The sequence below is a fragment of the Maniola jurtina genome, chromosome 24 (assembly GCF_905333055.1).
Source record: "Maniola jurtina chromosome 24, ilManJurt1.1, whole genome shotgun sequence".
In the NCBI taxonomy this organism is placed as follows: Eukaryota; Metazoa; Arthropoda; class Insecta; order Lepidoptera; family Nymphalidae; genus Maniola; species Maniola jurtina.
In genome coordinates, this window is record NC_060052.1 from 1,970,603 (window position 1) to 1,988,814 (window position 18,212).

The window sequence follows — 18,212 nt, forward strand, 5'->3', positions numbered from 1 at the left end:
GTTGATATGGGATTTCGAAACATTCTTTTCACATGGCAAAGTGCATTGTGCTGGGCTGGCACTACAAAAAGCCACCAATCAAGAAACGAAGAACATTATTTTCTGAAAATATAATATATTGACTGATATGCTGTTCTAGTTAAAAACACATCGCGATAAAAATTTGTCACAAATTTCGACACTGTATTTGCAACGATTTTTGACAAAGTATGTGATTCAGTGTCGGTGCAACTTGGGTTTTGGATACCACCACGATACAATGTCCGTATCCGTCCAAAATAGCATGCACCGTGGGAAACCGGTATAGTAACAAACCAAGAGAATACTGAATAGAGATAACTGAACGTCGAAACAATGTTGTTTCTGTTTCAAAGTGGCATTTTGATACATTGTCCAGGTCCAATCCAATGTCCAATTTCATTGCATATTTATGGAAGAATGAATAAATGGATGTTAGTTATCTGTATTCGTTTTCACTGTATTCGATTTGAAAAGCAATGTTCACTACAATGAATTTAAAAAGAACATACTGTAAGTGAACTATGAATGTTTGAAAATGTTGTTAGTGTGAGATAGGCTATTGCGCTTGATGACAATCATGCCTGAGAAACCAAGTTTTTGGCGTTTTTGGTAGCATTCTAGTTACATCCTGTATAAAGTACTAGAGGATGCCCACGACTTCGTCCGCATGGATTTACGTTTTTAAATATCCCGTGGGAACTCTTTGATTTTCCGGGATAAAAGTAGCTTATGTCTGTCCTCGGGATATAAGCTAACCATGTACCTTTCATCAGAATCGGTTAAACTGTTGGGCCGTGAAAAGGTAGCAGACAGACAGACTGACAGACAGAAAGACAGACAGACAGACACACTTTCGCATGTATAATTCCACAATCAATTTTAGACTTGCCTTTACACAAGTTTAAAAAATCTATTAAAAGTATGCTCCTGAAAAAAGCTTATTATACAATCGAAGATTATGTAAATGACAAAAAAGCTTGGATTTGACTCGCTCCAGCAATACACGGCGCTGCAATTGCTTGTATACAGTATGGCATATTATTGTAAATTGTACATTTGAAAAGAGCAACCGCCGAGTTTCTTGCTGGTTCTTCTCTGTAGGAACAGCATTCCGAACCAGTGGTAGATTATTTTGACGATTCAAAAGCACTTGTAAAAGTTTAATTGAATAAAAATAATTTGAATTTGAATTTAATATTAGTATGGATAGATTTAACTGAATTGGATGGAATGTGCTAGGACCCCATGAGTACTAACATACGTACCTATGGTGGTATAAATGGTGCCAGCATAAAACATGGCGTTCCAGAAGGTCCAGGTATTCTTCTTCGTGTCGCGGTTGTTGACATGCTTCTGGTACTCCATGAAGCTCTCCTCATACTTCTCCAGGTCTTGCTCGATTAGCTCCAGGACATCTGGATTGCTCTGCAGAGAAAAATACCAGGTTAGTATTATAAGCTGTGAAAACCTAAAATTATAATTTTAATTCCTCGTAGATGGTGCCCACGACTTTATCCGCGTGGGTATAACTTTTTTTTAAATGCCACGCTCTTTTATTTTCTAGAGTAAAAGGCAAGCTACTTTTGTGTTGTTTCAGGCTATAAGCTTCCACAGTCAAATAGTTTCAGTCATTGTGGTGTGAAGGAGTGACAAACATCCAAACTTTCACATAAATATTTATAATATAACTAGCTTAAGTCCGCGACTTCGTACGCGTAGACTATACAATTTTTCAAACTCCTATTTTACCCCCTTAGTGGTAGAATTTTCGAAAATCCTTTCTTAGCGGATGTCTATACGTCATATAGCTATCTGCATGCCAAACCCTCGATAGCTCAACGGTTGAGGAGCAGACTGAATTCCGGAAGGTCGGCGGTTCAAACCCCACCCGTTGCACTATTGTCGTACCCACTCCTGGCACAAGTTTTACGTTTAATTGGAGGGGAAAGGAGAATATTAGTCATGATTAGCATGGCTTATATTCTGTGTTTAAAAAAAAAACAGCCTGATCCGTTTAATAGTTTGACATGTAGGTACTTGATAGATCAGTCAGTCAGTATATTTAGATACTAGCTGAAGCCCGCAGCTTCGCCCGCGTGGATTTAGGGTCTGAAATCCCGTGGGAAAGTTGTCACAAAGTTCCTCTATCGATTAAAAAAAAAAATTACGCAAATCGGTTCAGAAATCTCGGAGATTTCGGTGTACATAGGAAGAAAAACACAACTCCCTTTTTGAAAGTCGGTTAAAAAAGTAGCCTATTTTACTCCCTGATCAATCCTCTACTTGTCTGTGAAAACCCCGTCAAAATCGGTCCAGCCGTTCCGAAGATTAGCCTTTTCAAACAGACAGACAGACAGACAGACAGACAAAAATTTTAAAAACGTGTGATTCAGTGTTGGTATCGTTCAAATAACCATTTGAGCTTAATATGAGGTAGTTATTTCGAAATTACAGACAGACACTCCAATTTTATTTATTAGTATAGATTAGCTTGGGATTAGTAAACTTAGTTATCAAGCTATTTATTACATTAGCTACTTACCTCTAAAGAAGTTTGATTCTTCAGTGCAATCTGTATTCGTGTCGCCACCTCCCTCCGAACATCAGTTAGATTTTTGTCATATAGCTCCTCATTAGAACCTGAAAATTAAAAAAACATATTCAAGAAAACACTTGATAAACAGTAGTGGGTTGACTTTCCGTTACAACTTAAACGAAAGCTCATGGACATGTGCACCAACTCTCATAATCCATACTAATATTATAAATGCGAAAGTGTGTCTGTCTGTCTGTCTGTCTGCTACGTTTTCACGGCCCAACCGCTGAACCGATTTTGTTGAAATTTGGTACAGACATGGGCTACATCCCGGGGAATGACATAGGCTACTTTTTATCCCGGAAAATCAAAGAGTTCCTCCGGGATTTAAAAAACCGAAATCCAGGCGGGCGAAGCCGCGGGCATCCTCTAGTAAGTATTATAATGGTGCTCACACGTCTTGATCCCTATAACGACCTCTCAAAATTCCAAGCTCTAGGTTTGCCAGAGGGAAAGCTTACTTAGATACTAGGATTACTTCATTAAGATTAAGATTAAGAGGGCAGCATACTTTGATTTTGACTTTGACTTGACTTTAACTTTGACAGATCGCGTAAGGAATTCCACAATGTATACGTTCAAAACGCGAAAAACTAGTAAGAAGGAATGCAGACTCACTTTCGCATTTATAATATTTATGTATGGATTTTAGGAGGTCCCAAAAAATTTTAGGTAGGTGGGTAATATTGTTAAAAGGGTTGTGAGGGCTTTCCTGAATAACTTGCATCCGGTATTCGGATATATTGGGAATTTTCCAGTACTGCAATAGATAGCACCGCTGAAGCCTAATGAGTTAACTAAAAGTTGTTTAACTAAATTTTGCTTTTCCACATGCGGGATCGTAATGCATTAGAAAGTTCTATGATAGTGATTCATTAGAAAGTTTCAAAGGTTATTTTTAAAAATTTATTTGAATTATTAAAAAACCGGCCAAGTGCGAGTCAGACTCGCGTACCGAGGGTTCCGTACTCGGGTATTTTTTCGGACATTTTGCACGATGAATCAAAAACTGTTATGCATAAAAATAAATAAAAATCTGTTTTAGAATGTACAGGTAAAGCCCTTTTATATGATACCCCACTTGGTATAATTATCTCACTTTGAAAATTGAAACACATTTTTTTTTTTTTTTTATAATTTAACCGCAAATTCAAGGTTTTCAGATTTATTTCTGTACCTGTTCTATAAGACTTATCTAGCTACCTCATGATTCTAGGTCAACGAGAAGTACCCCATAGGTTTTCTTGACAGACACGTCGGACGGACGGACGCACGGACAGACAGACAGACAACAAAGTGATCCTAAAAGGGTTCCGTTTTTCCTTTTGAGGTACGGAACCCTAAAAATAATATAAAACTATTAATGTATCTGATGTCAGTTTTAACGCGTCGGGGCTTTAGTCTTCGTTTATAAGAAGAATATAATTTTCAAGAAATTTTAAAGAGTGCAATTATTATGATGCAAAGGAATTTACGAACACTCAGCTCTTAGCGCGAGCTGTTGCATTAAATAAGATATTGTTATTCATATTTAAAACACCACGGGAGCGTTTCCATTCTACCTTTAGGTCCTGCCTGCCGTAGATAAGCTTCATCACCTCAACCCACCACTGGGCCACTATTAAGAACGGGTCTCTTCTCAGACTGAGACGGGTTTAAGATAAGGAACGTATTTAAGTTATTTACCTACTCTGGAGAAGAATGGTACGTACGAGTACGTACAAAAAAAATGACAATAAGAGGCAGATAGTAATGTCTTATAGCACAATTAGTAAAGAGAAAATTCCGAAAACCCAAAATTTATGGCTACATCACAAAAGTGTTATTTCTTTTCGAAATGTACACATTCTGTGCTCGGGTCCGAGTCGCCCTGGACCGATATAAAAATTAAAATATCATAAGCGGCAATGGAAACAGTGTAACAACATCATCCGTCTTCCGTCACGGTTATATTTTCTGTGAAAAATCCCCGCAAAGCCGCGCGGAGAGGGATTTTAAGAGGGGTCTCTCCGTCACTCGCTTCATACAAACGTAGTTCGTCTCTCATTGGAATACTAACCAATCATACTCAATGCAATTTTGTAGAAACGTTCCGGGAACTTATATCTATGCCTGTGGTTTTTCAGATTTCCGTAAAAATATTCGGTTTCAAAGTTACGCGGTCTTAAAAATTCACATACAAATCTTTGAGCCCCTACACTTTAAAACTACATATTTTTTGACAAATCTAAAACACCACAGGCACAGATATTAGTTTCTAGAAATGTCTGCACATGGACTTAGGTTGCTTAATATTCAAATGAAATTGGGACTACGATTGTATGGAGTAAGTGACGGAGAGAGCCCTGTTAAAGCCCTTCCCTACCACGGATAATAAATGAAACACATTTCGCTTGCCTTACTTGATAAACGCTACTGGGGTTCCTACTTTACATAAAAAATATTTGATATAACGATTTTAAGATTTGCCTTTTTATAGCGGATTATAGCAAATTAGAGGATGCCCGCGACTTCGTCCGCGTGGATTTAGGTTTTTAAAGATCCCGTGAGAACTGTTTGATTTTCCGGGATAAAAAGTTGCCTATGTCAATTACAGGGACGCAAGCTACCTCAGTACCAAATTTCATACAAATCGCTTAAGCGGATGGGTTTTTGGGAATCCCGTGGGAACTCTTTGATTTTCCGGGATAAAAAATTGCCTATGTCGGTCCCCGGGATATAACTAACCCTGTACCAAATTTCGTCAGAATCGGTTAAACTGTTGGGCCGTGAAAAGATAGCAGACAGACAGACAGACACACTTTCGCATAAGCTTTTGATTCTTTGTATGACATTTTTCAGTATAAATCACTGTTAAAACTACAGTATTTTAGTTAAAACTACAGTTTGACCATGCTCTATTATAATAATTAAAAGTAACTACCTGCCTGTAAAAATTAACTTTTGAGAGCCATAACATAATATAAATCGGATTTTTATTGATTAAATCATTAATTCATACAATGTAGATACTGTTTAAGAGAGGTCTCTCCGTCACTCGCTTCATACAAACGTAGTTCCAATTTCATTTGAATATTAAGCAACCAAAGTCCATGAAATTTTGCAGACATATTCTAGAAACTAATATCTATGTCTGTGGTTTTCCAGATTTCTGTTAAAATATTCGGTTTCAAAGTTACGCGGTCTTAAAAATACATACAAATCTTTGAGCCCCTGTAATATCAAAACTACATATTTTTAGAAAAATCTAAAACACCACAGACACAGATATTAGTTTCTAGAATATGTCTGCAAAATTTCATGGACTTTGGTTGCTTAATATTCAAATGAAATTGGAACTGCAATTATATGAAGCGAGTGACGGAGAGAGCCCTGTTAATCTGTAGACAGAAACTGTCTACGGTTTGACCCGAAAATCGCATGGGCAAAACCATATTTAAATGCAAGTCTGTACAGCCGGTATAACTAGGTAAGTAAACCCTAAAGCATACGCACGTATTCATAAGCCCCTGGTGCAAAGACGTGTGTTTGTCCTAACATGTTAATTACATTTATGTACATCTACAGTACCTTCTTACCTAGCGCCACAGTCTAAACACTTCTTATTTTTAACTCCCGGCCCAAAAAGAGGGGTGTTATAAGTTTGACGTGTGTATCTATGTATCTGTCTGTGGTATCGTAGCTCCTAAACGAATGAACCGATTTTAATTTAGTTTTTTTTTTGTTTGAAAGGTGGCTTGAGCGAGAGTGTTCTTAGCTATAATTGAAGAAAATCGGTTCAGCCGTTTAAAAGTTATCAGTTCTTTTGTAGCTTTCATATAGAGGTTTTTGTGTCGGGGGTTTTTCTTTTAAGATATATTTATTATTCGTTAGATAGTGCAATTGTAAAGTCAATCTTTAAGGATGTTCCGATCAGGGTTTGTAGTGTTTTTTTTTAGGATTTGAGAGTTTTGAATTGCGTGGTTGCATTGCTTGTTTGCTTTTCCTGCATAAAAACTGATTAGGAGTATGGATTAAACTAAACTTCTATACCCCTTCTAAGTTAACCCGCTTTCATATTTTCTGCAGACTGCATCTTCAGCCTGTTGTACGATCGTAATGTAGAACTAACATTGGCGTTGATTGTAATGTTTTTCTCTTTGTTAAATTTAGAGTATTTGCATCTTTTTCTTTTTAATATTGCTGAAAAAGGATCGAAAATGATTTTAGATTAAATACTCTAACTTACTTTACTCTAACTAAGACTTTACTGCTACTCTACTTTAAACACTATGCTCAAGACCTATGCCTAAAGTAACCAGGTTTGACAGCTCTTTAGTCAAAGGTCTTTTAATAGTACGTGAAAAACTAGTTTAACAAAAATTTGTTGTACAAAAACCGATCTCAGCTGGGCCTATGTATTCAATCATCTATGACCTGCGCAAAGCTCCATGCTGCAACTTCAGATGGGACTACTTGGTTTGCGCGCACTTTTTTTTCTCTCGCCTGGCTTTACAAAGATTAGCCACTGTTAAGTTTGTAGTTATTTACAAGTTAGGGAAACTATATTAGTATGGACTTCGTCTGTGCCGGCGCTCGCCGACATACGCGCGGCGCCCCTTTAGAGCGCTTCCCAGTCAGTTCCAGCAAAAAAAAACACCAGTGAAACACAAAAACCGGCCACTTTTAACAAAAAAAAAACACTCCAAAAAGGCACAACACCCGCGCCAGCAAACGCTAACACAGACGAAGTCTTTTTCGCGCACTGTACCCTGTATACAAGAAATTTTCCGGTCTGGCTGATTATCTACTCTGTGTCCACGCTATCTCGAGCCACGCATTTGTACTGCCGCCTGTATCCGGCTGCAGGAAGTAGCTGAGCCAGCTTGAGCCGCTAAGCTCAGCTACACAATGTACGGTGGAAATTGGAACCATTCCTTTATTGTGTTGTGGTATTCAGGAATCAGGATATACAAGGTGCTATGATGTCCATAACTTGAAGGCAAGCTGAGTTACAGATGTACAGATGTACCAAAAATAATGGAATAAAAACCGGTCAAGTGCGAGTCGTGTCTAGCTGTTTTAGGGTTCCGTACATAGTATGAATATCATATTTTAGGTGTATGAAATATTTATTTTCTGAGAGAGTTAGAACATCGCAATAAACCTAAAAGAAAAACCCAAAAACAAACCTCGTTTGTTTTAGAATTTAGATCGTTTGTTCGCTTACCAACTATTTAGTAAATCATTGTTTTCAGTATTTGTTGAAATTTCATAAACTAACTAATTCAGTTTTTGAGATAGCTCGCGTCACAAAAATGGTCTAAAACTAACGATTTTGAGACTCTCCATTTCCTTAGTCCCATAAGAACAGCTGTTTGATTTCCTTGGATAAGTTATAGGCAAGTAGCCTATGTCCTCCTCGGGGGTGCAACCTAGGTAAGTACTAAAGTCACCGGCAAAATCGGTAAAACAAATGGATCAAGAAAATCTAGCAGACAGACAGACAAAATTTTCGCATTTATAATATTAGTACAGATTTCAGTCTTAGCTCGTAAAATGTTGTTTATAAGCCATTACAGTATGGAGCATGTAAATTGGGGTGTTAACATTTAAGTGGCCTAGTTTGGATTTTAACAGCGTATACAATTAGGTGCTTTACTATACTATAGCACATTCACTTGCCTGTGAACCACATAATAATATGGCTCTTATCTTATCACACTATATATAATATTAATATTAATATTAATTAATCACACTAATAATATTATAAAGGCGAAAGTTTGTATGTGTGTGTGTGTGTGTGTGTGTGTGTGTGTGTGTGTATGTTTGTTACTCCTTCACGCAAAAACTACTGGACGGATTGGGCTGAAATTTAGAATGGAGATTATACTCTGGATTAGCACATAGGCTACTTTTTATCCCGGAAAATCAAAGAGTTCCCGCGGGGATTTGAAAAAACCTGCATCCACGCGAACGAAGTCGCGGGTATCAGCTAGTAATCTACTAAAACTAAAAAAGAAAGAAAAAAATCTAAAACCTCATCAAGACCACCGCAGCGAGGTATTGTACCCAAGATGCTGGCAATATTACTAATTGAATACTAATGAGTTCACAAACGCCTTAACAGCGCTCTCTCCGTCACTTACTCCATACGATCGTAGTACCAATTTCATTTGAATATTAAGCAACCAAAGTCCATGAAATTTTGCAGACATATTCTAGATACTAATATCTGTGTCTGTGGTGTTTTAGATTTTTCTAAAAATATGTAGTTTTAAAATTACAGGAGCTGAACGATTTGTATGTGAATTTTTAAGACCGCGTAACTTTGAAACCGAATATTTTAACGGAAATCTGGAAGACCACAGGCATAGATATTAGCTCCCGGAACGTTTCTACAAAATTCCATTGAGTATGATTGGTTAGTATTCCAATGAGAGACGAACTACGTTTGTAAGTATGGAGCGGGTGACGGAGAGACCCCTCCTAAGAAGTAGGTAACTCAAACGTAATTAAGTGAAGCTAAAACGACAGTTAAATTAGAACGATAAATAAAAACCTCGGCTGACACTTTTCCAATTTAAGCAACAACTTTGTCTCGCAAAAGTTAAAAGCTGCGGCTTTCGTCAAATCAAATCCAATCTCCGGTTTCAGAGGCCTCATTGGACAACTTGAGAAAGTTATTAAGAGATTAAAATTAATTTGAACAAAATTACGACGTGTAATTCAATCAAACGGGAAATATTTTATTTACTTCTGTGTACAAATAGTCAGAAAATTTACCGAATCCCCGCAATCTATATTTTATACTAAGAGAAAAAACCAGCCAAGTGCGAGTCAGACTCGCGCACTGAGGGTTCCGTATTCGGATATTTTTCCAACATTTTGCACGATAAATCAAAAACTATTTTACATAAAAATAAATAAAAATCTGTTTTAGGATGTACAGGTAAAGCCCTTTCATATGATACCCCACTTGGTATAGTTATCTTATTTTGAAAATTGAAACACATTTTTTTTTTTTAATGATGTAACCACAAATTCGCGGTTTTCAGATTTATTCCTGTACTTGTGCTATAAGACCTACCTACATGCCAAATTTTATGATTCTAGGTCAACGGGAAGTACCCTATAGGTTTCTTGACAGACACGACGGATGGACGGACAGACGGACAGACAGACAGACAATAAAGTGATCCTATAAGGGTTCAGTTTTTACTTTTGAGGTGCGGAACCCTAAAAATCAATCAACTATCTTGGAACCCTCGTAGCTTTAGTTTTAAGTTTACGTAATTAATTATCACAGGTTACAATAGTACCTACCTATTTTGAGTTGATTTTGATTTGATTTATCACTGGAAAACACAAACCCAAGCCTGACTCTCTCACGATACTCATGACTCTCGCACGAGATGGCAGCACTGATACATTCATCGGAAGTCAAAGTAAAAATGCAAATCTTAATCACACTAACAGAGTTTTCTGAGATCTGCACTATACATATAGAAGCCGTCGGCCCAGCTGGCGATTGCTGGCAACGCATTAGCGGTTCCTCTGGTGCTGCAAATGTTCATGGGCAGCGGTAATATAATCATGTTTCTTCTAAGAGCGTGGTTGCAGTTACGCGTTCTATCTGCCCAAACCCTTGAAGCGTGAGCCACCATAAATGAACTTTTGAATAAATTCAATAAATAACTCGATGAAAAATAACTGAAACGTTCGGAAATAATATCATTTATATAGGTAGGTAGTTCGTGCTGTGGTGAGTGATGAATACGTTAATTATTTGCATATTACATTTCATTTGATTGTGAGCTCAAAAAATTCGTAAACTGCTTCAGCCGATAGCAAAGAGAGATAAAAATTCCAAAAATGCCAAAGTTTTTATTTTTTTACTGAAATATGGGGCTTATCTGAATATATGTATAAAAAAAAATCAAAAAAAAATAACACCGACTTCAAAAACCATAAACACGAGAAAGTAAAAAAATATTTTTTGTTTCTACACGTGTAATGTATGTATGAAGTCGAGCAAGCATAACAAAAGAAACTAGAAATCCAAGTACGAAGCTCGCCCGACTTCATAAATACTAAATACATACATTACACGTGTAGAAACAAAAATTTTCCAAATCGGTCCAGGCGTCTTAGAGTAATCGGGTAACATTCATAAAAAAAAAAGATTCCGACGAATTGAGAACCCCTCCTCCTTTTTTCGAAGTCGGTTGAAAAGGAAAAGCTGGCTTACTGACTGACTGATCTATCGACGCAAAGCTCAAACTACAGAATAGATCGGGCTGAAATCGATAGCTACAGTTGTGGTCATATAATTAAGAACGATTATTTAAAGATCATTATTTTTTAATAAACTAGTATAACTCAATGCATGTATTATTTTTCATATCTATTGGTATCACAAAACTTTTCCATATTATTAGTGTATTCATTTATTTACAATACATTATTATTTAATTAATTAACAGATACATTTATTACATTAGATCAGAATCTTGTGCTACTACTGACTGGCTGGTCACATTATTAAGAACGCTGAACTGTTCATTTTTTTATTTAGACCTGAAAGTAAGCGTTTTCTGATCGTGTGAATTTTTTAGAAAAATAATATAGGTACTTAATAGGTATAATATTAAACGGGTTGAATTAATAACTTCATCCTTTTTGAAGTCAGTTAATAAAATCATATGCATATAATAATTTACCTACGTCCGTTAATGTTATGAGGACAAGATTTAACTGTTCGGTTTGTTACGACCAATAAAGCGCGGAAACTCGTAAAAATACTCGTTATTTTCCCATAAATACGATATTACACTACAATGAAATACTATTATTCTTGGGTTTAGTTATAAAAAGTTTTACAGGCTTATCATTGGATGCTATCTTCCGAGCGATCGACACTTTTTAGCAGTTGGATATGAGTTGGATGTATGAATATAAGCAGATTTTGGCTTCCATCTATATTTCTAACGGAAGCCTTTGAGCATTTTACTTTCTGCATTATTATAAACAACTTCAATAAGATTGAACCGACTTCAAAAACACGGAAAAAAAATTACTTACTTAAATATTTTGTTACTTACTTTGAAACCAATTTATTACAAACCGATGGATAAGTATCAAAACTTATAATATATTAAACAGTAGTCATTTATAAAAATTCTGGTTTCAGTTATTTCTAAACGAAAGTTCTAGACAAAATCCAAACAAGAGTGAATAGGCACCGTCTAGGTAAACGCGTCCCATCTAGACTACATCATCACTTTCCATCAGGTGTGATTATGGTCAAGCGCTTGCCTATATTATAGTGAATAAAAAAAGTAACTTCATTCTAGCCATTTTGGCGCTGATGGTAAATGGTAATCTATACTAATAATATAAATGCGAAAGTGGTGTCTGTCTGTCTATCTGTCTGTCTGTTTGCTACCTTTTCACGACCCAACAGTTTAACCGATTCTGACGAAATTCGGTACAGGGTTAGCTTATATTCCGGGGACGGACATATGCTACTTTTTATCCCGGAAAATCAAAGAGTTCCCACGGTATTCCTAAAAACCCATCCGCTTAAACAATTTGTATGAAAGGTACCGAGGTAGCTTGCGAGTTGCGTCCCTGTAATTGACATAGACATTTTATACCGGAAAATCAAACAGTTCCCACGGGATCGTTAAAAACCTACATCCACGCGGACGAAGTCGCGGGCACCCTCTAGTACCTACATTGATAAAATGGTAGGCATTTTTTAAAAACCATCACAAATGAAATTCCGCATTTCGATATGTATTCAGGCATGCGGAAACAAAAATATAATAGATACACATTAAAAGCGGACTGTTTATTTACTTTCAACGAACTGTAACTAATATCTACTAAACAGTTCCGAAAATACGATATAGATCGACATTATTTGCACAGATAACATCACTGCATAGTATAAACATAGTATGTTGTTAAGCCTAGACAGTTGGTAGGTACATAGTGTTTGAGTACGTAAAGTTGTCGATTTGGTGCCTAAATTCTCTCCGGACTCCGTTCGTGTTCAATTGCCGTCCCATCGAACCAAAGAATATTAACACGTTAAGAAGCGATACTCACAATAATTATTTATTATAGGTATGAGCTTGGCTCACCTGGAGTTTAATAATATCTTTGACCACAGTATCGATTTTTAGGGTTCCGTACCTCAAACGGAACCCTTAAAGAATCACTTTGTTGTCTGTCTGTCTGTCTGTCAAGAAACCTATAGGGTACTTCCCGTTGACCTAGAATCATGAAATTTGGCAGGTAGGTAGGTCTTATAGCACAAGTACAGGAATAAATCTGAAAATCCCGAATTTGTGGTAACATCATTTAAAAAAAATTAAATGTGTTTTAATTTTCAAAGTAAGATAACTATACCAAGTGGGGTATCATATGAAAGGGCTTTACTTGTACATTCTAAAATAGATTGATTTTTATTTTTATGCATAATAGTTCTTGATTTATCGTGCAAAATGACGGAAAAAATACCCGAGTACGGAACCCTCAGTGCGCGAGTCAAAGTGGTAAGTTTAATAAAGGCCTATTACTTTACTGGATTATAACTAATCATCTAAACTGGTTGAACCGAGAATAGGTCTCAAAGTGACTAAAGACTTTAATTTTATTATGACAAGTTTATTTTATATTTTACACCTAAATATTTTCCTTTGAGTTGGTTTCGCATTTTAATAAAGTGTTTCCACAAAATGAGGCACTGTATAAAAGCATTATTAAGTAGTCGAAAATGATGTTTTCACACGATAATATTGGAAAATGTATAAGTACGTGACAGTTTGAGATGGCAATCGTGGTTTCAGGCGGGGGGACACCCTGCACACCCGCACGTCACCGGCGATATCTCGCACCGGGTTTGCTCTCTCCGTCACTCGCTCCATACAAACGTAGTTCCAATTTCATTTGAATATTAAGCAACCAAAGTTCATGAAATTTTGCAGGCATATTCTAGCTAAACTAATATCTGTGCCTGTGGTGTTTTAGATTTCTCTAAAAATATGTAGTTTTAAAATTACAGGGGCTCAAAGATTTGTATGGGAATTTTTAAGACCGCGTAACTTTAAAACCGAATATTTTAACAGAAATCTGGAAAACCACAGACATAGATATTAGTTTTTAGAACATGTCTGCAAAATTTCATGTACTTTGGTTGCTTAATATTCAAATGAAATTGGAACTACGTTTGTATGGACCGAGTGAAAGAGAGATCCCTCTTAAGCGGGGCTGTGCGGATGTGCGGGGCGTCCCCACCCCGATTGCCATCTCAACCTGTCGCATACTATAGTTTTGATTGATTGCAGCATCCAAGGAACCTTCCTTTTTGCTTTGTCGTAGTCGGGTAAAAAAGTTAGAAGTGCGTGCCCGAAATCGAACCGCTGATCCCCCGAACAGGAGGGCAAAGGCTTAGCCACTAGATTATCACCGCTTTTTACCGTAGCGAGCATTAAAAAACCGACCAAGTGCGAGTCGGACTCGCGCACCGAGGGTTATCAAAACCTTTTATGCATAAAAATAAATAAAAAATCTGTTTTATTATGTACAGGTAAAGCCCTTTCATATAATACCCCACTTGGAATAGTTAGCATACTTTGAAAATTGAAACACATTTTAATATTTTTTTCTGTGATGTAACCACAAATTCAGTTTTCGGATTTATTCCTTTACTTGTGTTAATAAAACCTGCCTACCTACTAAATATCATGATTCCAGGTCAACAGGAAGTACCTACCCTATAGGTTTTCTTGACAGACACGACGGACAGATAACAAAGTGATCCTATAAGGGTTCCGTTTTTCCTTTTGAGGTACGGAACCCTAAAAATACTATCTAGCAGACAGCCCTTCATTATGTATCTAAGAATTTCGTATTACATAAAATTATCTATTTTCCTTCGAGTATATTATCGAAAGTATGTTTCATCATAATAAAACATTTTCAGAAAAGTGAGTCATTTTATAAAAAAAACCATTTTATAAAAAGCGTACGTTGTGTATTTATAAAATGATATTGAAAAAGTCGACCATTAATATTCCTTAGAGTACTTTGCGCGGGCGAAGCATATTATTTTGGTAACCATAATATTAAGAGGGGTCTCTCCGTCACTCGCTCCATACAAACGTAGTTCGTCTCTCGATGATTGGTTAGTATTGGAATACTAACCAATCATACTCAATGGAATTTGTAGAAATTTTCCGGGATCTATGCCTGTGGTTTTTCAGATTACTGTTAAAATATTCGGTTTCAAAGTTACGCGGTCTTAAAAATTCACCTACAAATCTTTGAGCCCCTGTAATCTTAAAACTACATATTTTCAGAAAAATCTAAAATGTCACAAGCACTGATATTAGTTTCTAGAATATGTCTGCAAAATTTTATGGACTTTGGTTCCTTAATATTCAAATGAAATTGGGACTACGATTGTATGGAAGTTAGAGGTGCGTGCCCTGAATCGAACTTTGGACCTCCTGACTACGAAACCGACAACGTTTTAACCACTAGACTATCACCGCGGTTCAAATGAAATAAAAAAACTGGCTAAGTGCGAGTCAGACTCGCGCGCCGAGGGTTCCGTACTCGAGTATTTTTCCGACATTTTGCACGATATATCAAAAACTATCATGCATAAAAATAAATAAAAACCTGTTTTAAAATGTAGGTACAGGTTAAGCCCCTTCATATGATACCCCACTTGGTATAGTTATCTTACTTTGAAAATTGAAACACATTTTATTAATTTTTTTAATGATGTAACGACAAATTCACGGTTTTCAGATTTATTCCTGTACTTGTGCTATAATACCTACCTACCTGCCAAATTTCATGATTCTAGATAAACGGGAAGTACCCTATAGGTTTTCTCGACAGACACGACGGACGGAAAGACAGATCGACAGACAACAAAGTGATCCTATAAGGGTTCCGTGTTTCCTTTTGAGGTACGGAACCCTAAAAACGCCGTAACTAAATGTCAACTCGGTAAACGTGTGGAGTTATTTTTGTGTGAAACACATTTCTGGACGGTCTTGTAAAAATAGATGTAACTTGTCGCCTTCAAAACGAATTCCAGACATAACATCTTTACCATGTCATATTTACTAAATACCTACTCTTAATGGACTAAGAGCCAGCGCGTGCCAGACCTTCGTTATTTTATAAAAGCTGAAAGTTTCTCTGCGTATTGTCCCCAACACAGGGAGGAACGATCAGCGACTATGAAGTTTGCATCATGGTGGCTTTGGGAGATAACAGGTTATAAAGGTGTAAAATCTTACGCCAAGTATAAAGTCTAATTTTTTTATATTATATAATTCATTTTTTTTTATATTAATACAAAAAATCCGTAAAAAACCGTAGGTATACAACAAATGTAAATTAAAAATTTATAACACCACCGACAAGTGAAGTTTACAGAAATTAGAAAAGAGCTCATATCTTTCAAACGGCTGAACGGATTTTCTTGGATTATAGCTGCTAAGAACACTCTCGATCAAGCCACCTTTCAAATAAAAAAAAACTAAATTAAAATCGGTTCATTAGTTAGGAGCTACAATGCCACAGACAGATACACAGACAAACATATACACCGATACACACGTCAAACTTGTAACACCCCTCTTCATGGGTCGGGGGTTAAAAAAGTTGTATTTTATCAGTGATCGTAAATTCGGGTGCAAATGTATTTGTCACAGGCTTTTTGCCCCTTCCTGTTAATACACGACAGGTGGTAATGGCAATCCGCACACCCGCACATCATTTGCGCTATCCCGCACCAGGTTAGTGCGGGAGTGCGGAATGTCCTCACCTTGATTGCCATCACGACCTGTCGCGTACTATACCTACCTATTTATAAAAGTTACATGAGAGCCTTAAGGCTTAGGCAGTCAGGTGAAATGTTATTTACTTCCACCGTTACGTCAATTTTCATAACTCCCGGTAATACTTATGAGTAAACAACATTATGCGGTCACATACCAAAATAACACTCGAGTCATCCAGTCAGTTAGTCAAGCTCAAGGGAAGTTTAAATCTACGGCCAAATTGCTTTCAAAGAATCACTTTATATTTTTGACGATGAGCTTATGCCACGGCCACATTAACGACCAACAACGCAATGTTGAACGGCGTTTCCTAGCCATGATCAACGTACAACGGCATTTATAATACCGTTTGGCGTTAGACGATTTGAACCCTAATTCAATTGGCATTAGACGTTAACCGTTCAAGTGTGGCCACTCAGTTTATTGCGTTGATAATCGCGATAATTATGGCGTTGTTGGGCATTGACGTTAACCTTAATGTGGGCCGAGCATAAGAAGTGGTTTGGTCATTAGTTTTAGCTGCAATAACTCATTACCATCACTTCAACCCATCGCCGGCCCACTACTGAGAACAGCTCTCCTCTCAGAATAAGAAAGGCCATACATAGATCTACACAAAATTCAAAAATAAATAAATTCATGTTTAACTTAAAGCTATCAGCTAGCCCAAACAGCGAATAAAATTCGCGCGATATTTTTTTTCTGAACCCATGGAGATAAAAAATTCGCGCGAGATAAAAATCTGTGATTTGATTCTTTCACGCGGTGCGGTGTTAAATTCGCGCGAATATTTTGTGTAGTATGGAATGATATGGAGTTGTATGGCGCTCACCGCACTCGCTGTACGTGCAAGTGAAATTCCGTATGCGGAAATCGGAAAATAAATCGCGCGAAAAAAATCGCCAGAGTAAAAATCGCTATGTGGGCTAGGTCTTACAGAGTTACGAATAATGACCTCTTGACAGAATTTTACGACCAATCTTTGCTAAAATTGACATGTAAGTTGACCAGCCTGAACATAGCCTGAATGACTGTTAAATTACTAAACTATGTTAACAGGGGTCTCTCCGTCACTCGCTCCATACAAACGTAGTTCGTCTCTCATTGGAATACTAACCAATCATACTCAATGGAATTTTGTAATTTTGAAATTTTGCACAGATATTAGTTTCTAGAATATGTCTGCAAAATTTCATGGACTTTGTTTGCTTAATATTCAAATGAAATTGGGACTACGGTTGTATGGAGTAAGTGACGGAGAGAGCCCTGTTAATTTGCATGAGACGGGTCTGCCCGGGAAATTCAAATTTAATTTTGTTTTAACCCTTTTAAGAAAAGTTTTTTATATAAACCTGTGAGGATGATACTGCCATTGGCGCAACTAAAGTGCCATAACCCTACTTTGTCGTATTAGTTTACGTGCGAAAAACCAAATTAAATTTGAATTTCGCGGGCAGACCCGTCTCATGCACCTTAACATGGCTAATTAATTAATATTTAAAATAATATCTATCGCTTACGATAAGTACCTTGGTGTTCTTTGGCGCCAAGACTATGCCAAGACACTTGCGTTCGCGCCAAAAGTTTAGGGAATAGACTTTCCGATTTGGCTAAACCGCAAATAAGAGGCCATTTTCCTAGAAATTACGTGATTCTCAAGTTTTCTAACAGCCTCTAGACATTCTGCGTAAATATAATTAATATTGGATTTCCCAAAGTTATCTACCTACGTAGAAATT

General features: G+C 36.9%; 1 protein-coding gene across 1 annotated transcript in view; it reads right to left on the reverse strand.

Moving 5' to 3' along the window:
- LOC123877630 overlaps positions 1–18,212 on the reverse strand; it is a 32,833-nt gene that overhangs the window by 10,010 nt on the left and 4,611 nt on the right. Inside the window, exons 2-4 of the mRNA XM_045924455.1 lie at positions 2,564–2,661; positions 1,283–1,446; positions 1,159–1,170 (exon numbers count right to left, since the gene is read on the reverse strand). Coding sequence (XP_045780411.1) covers positions 1,159–1,170; positions 1,283–1,446; positions 2,564–2,661 — 274 coding nt within the window. The remainder of the gene's footprint in view (positions 1–1,158; positions 1,171–1,282; positions 1,447–2,563; positions 2,662–18,212) is intronic.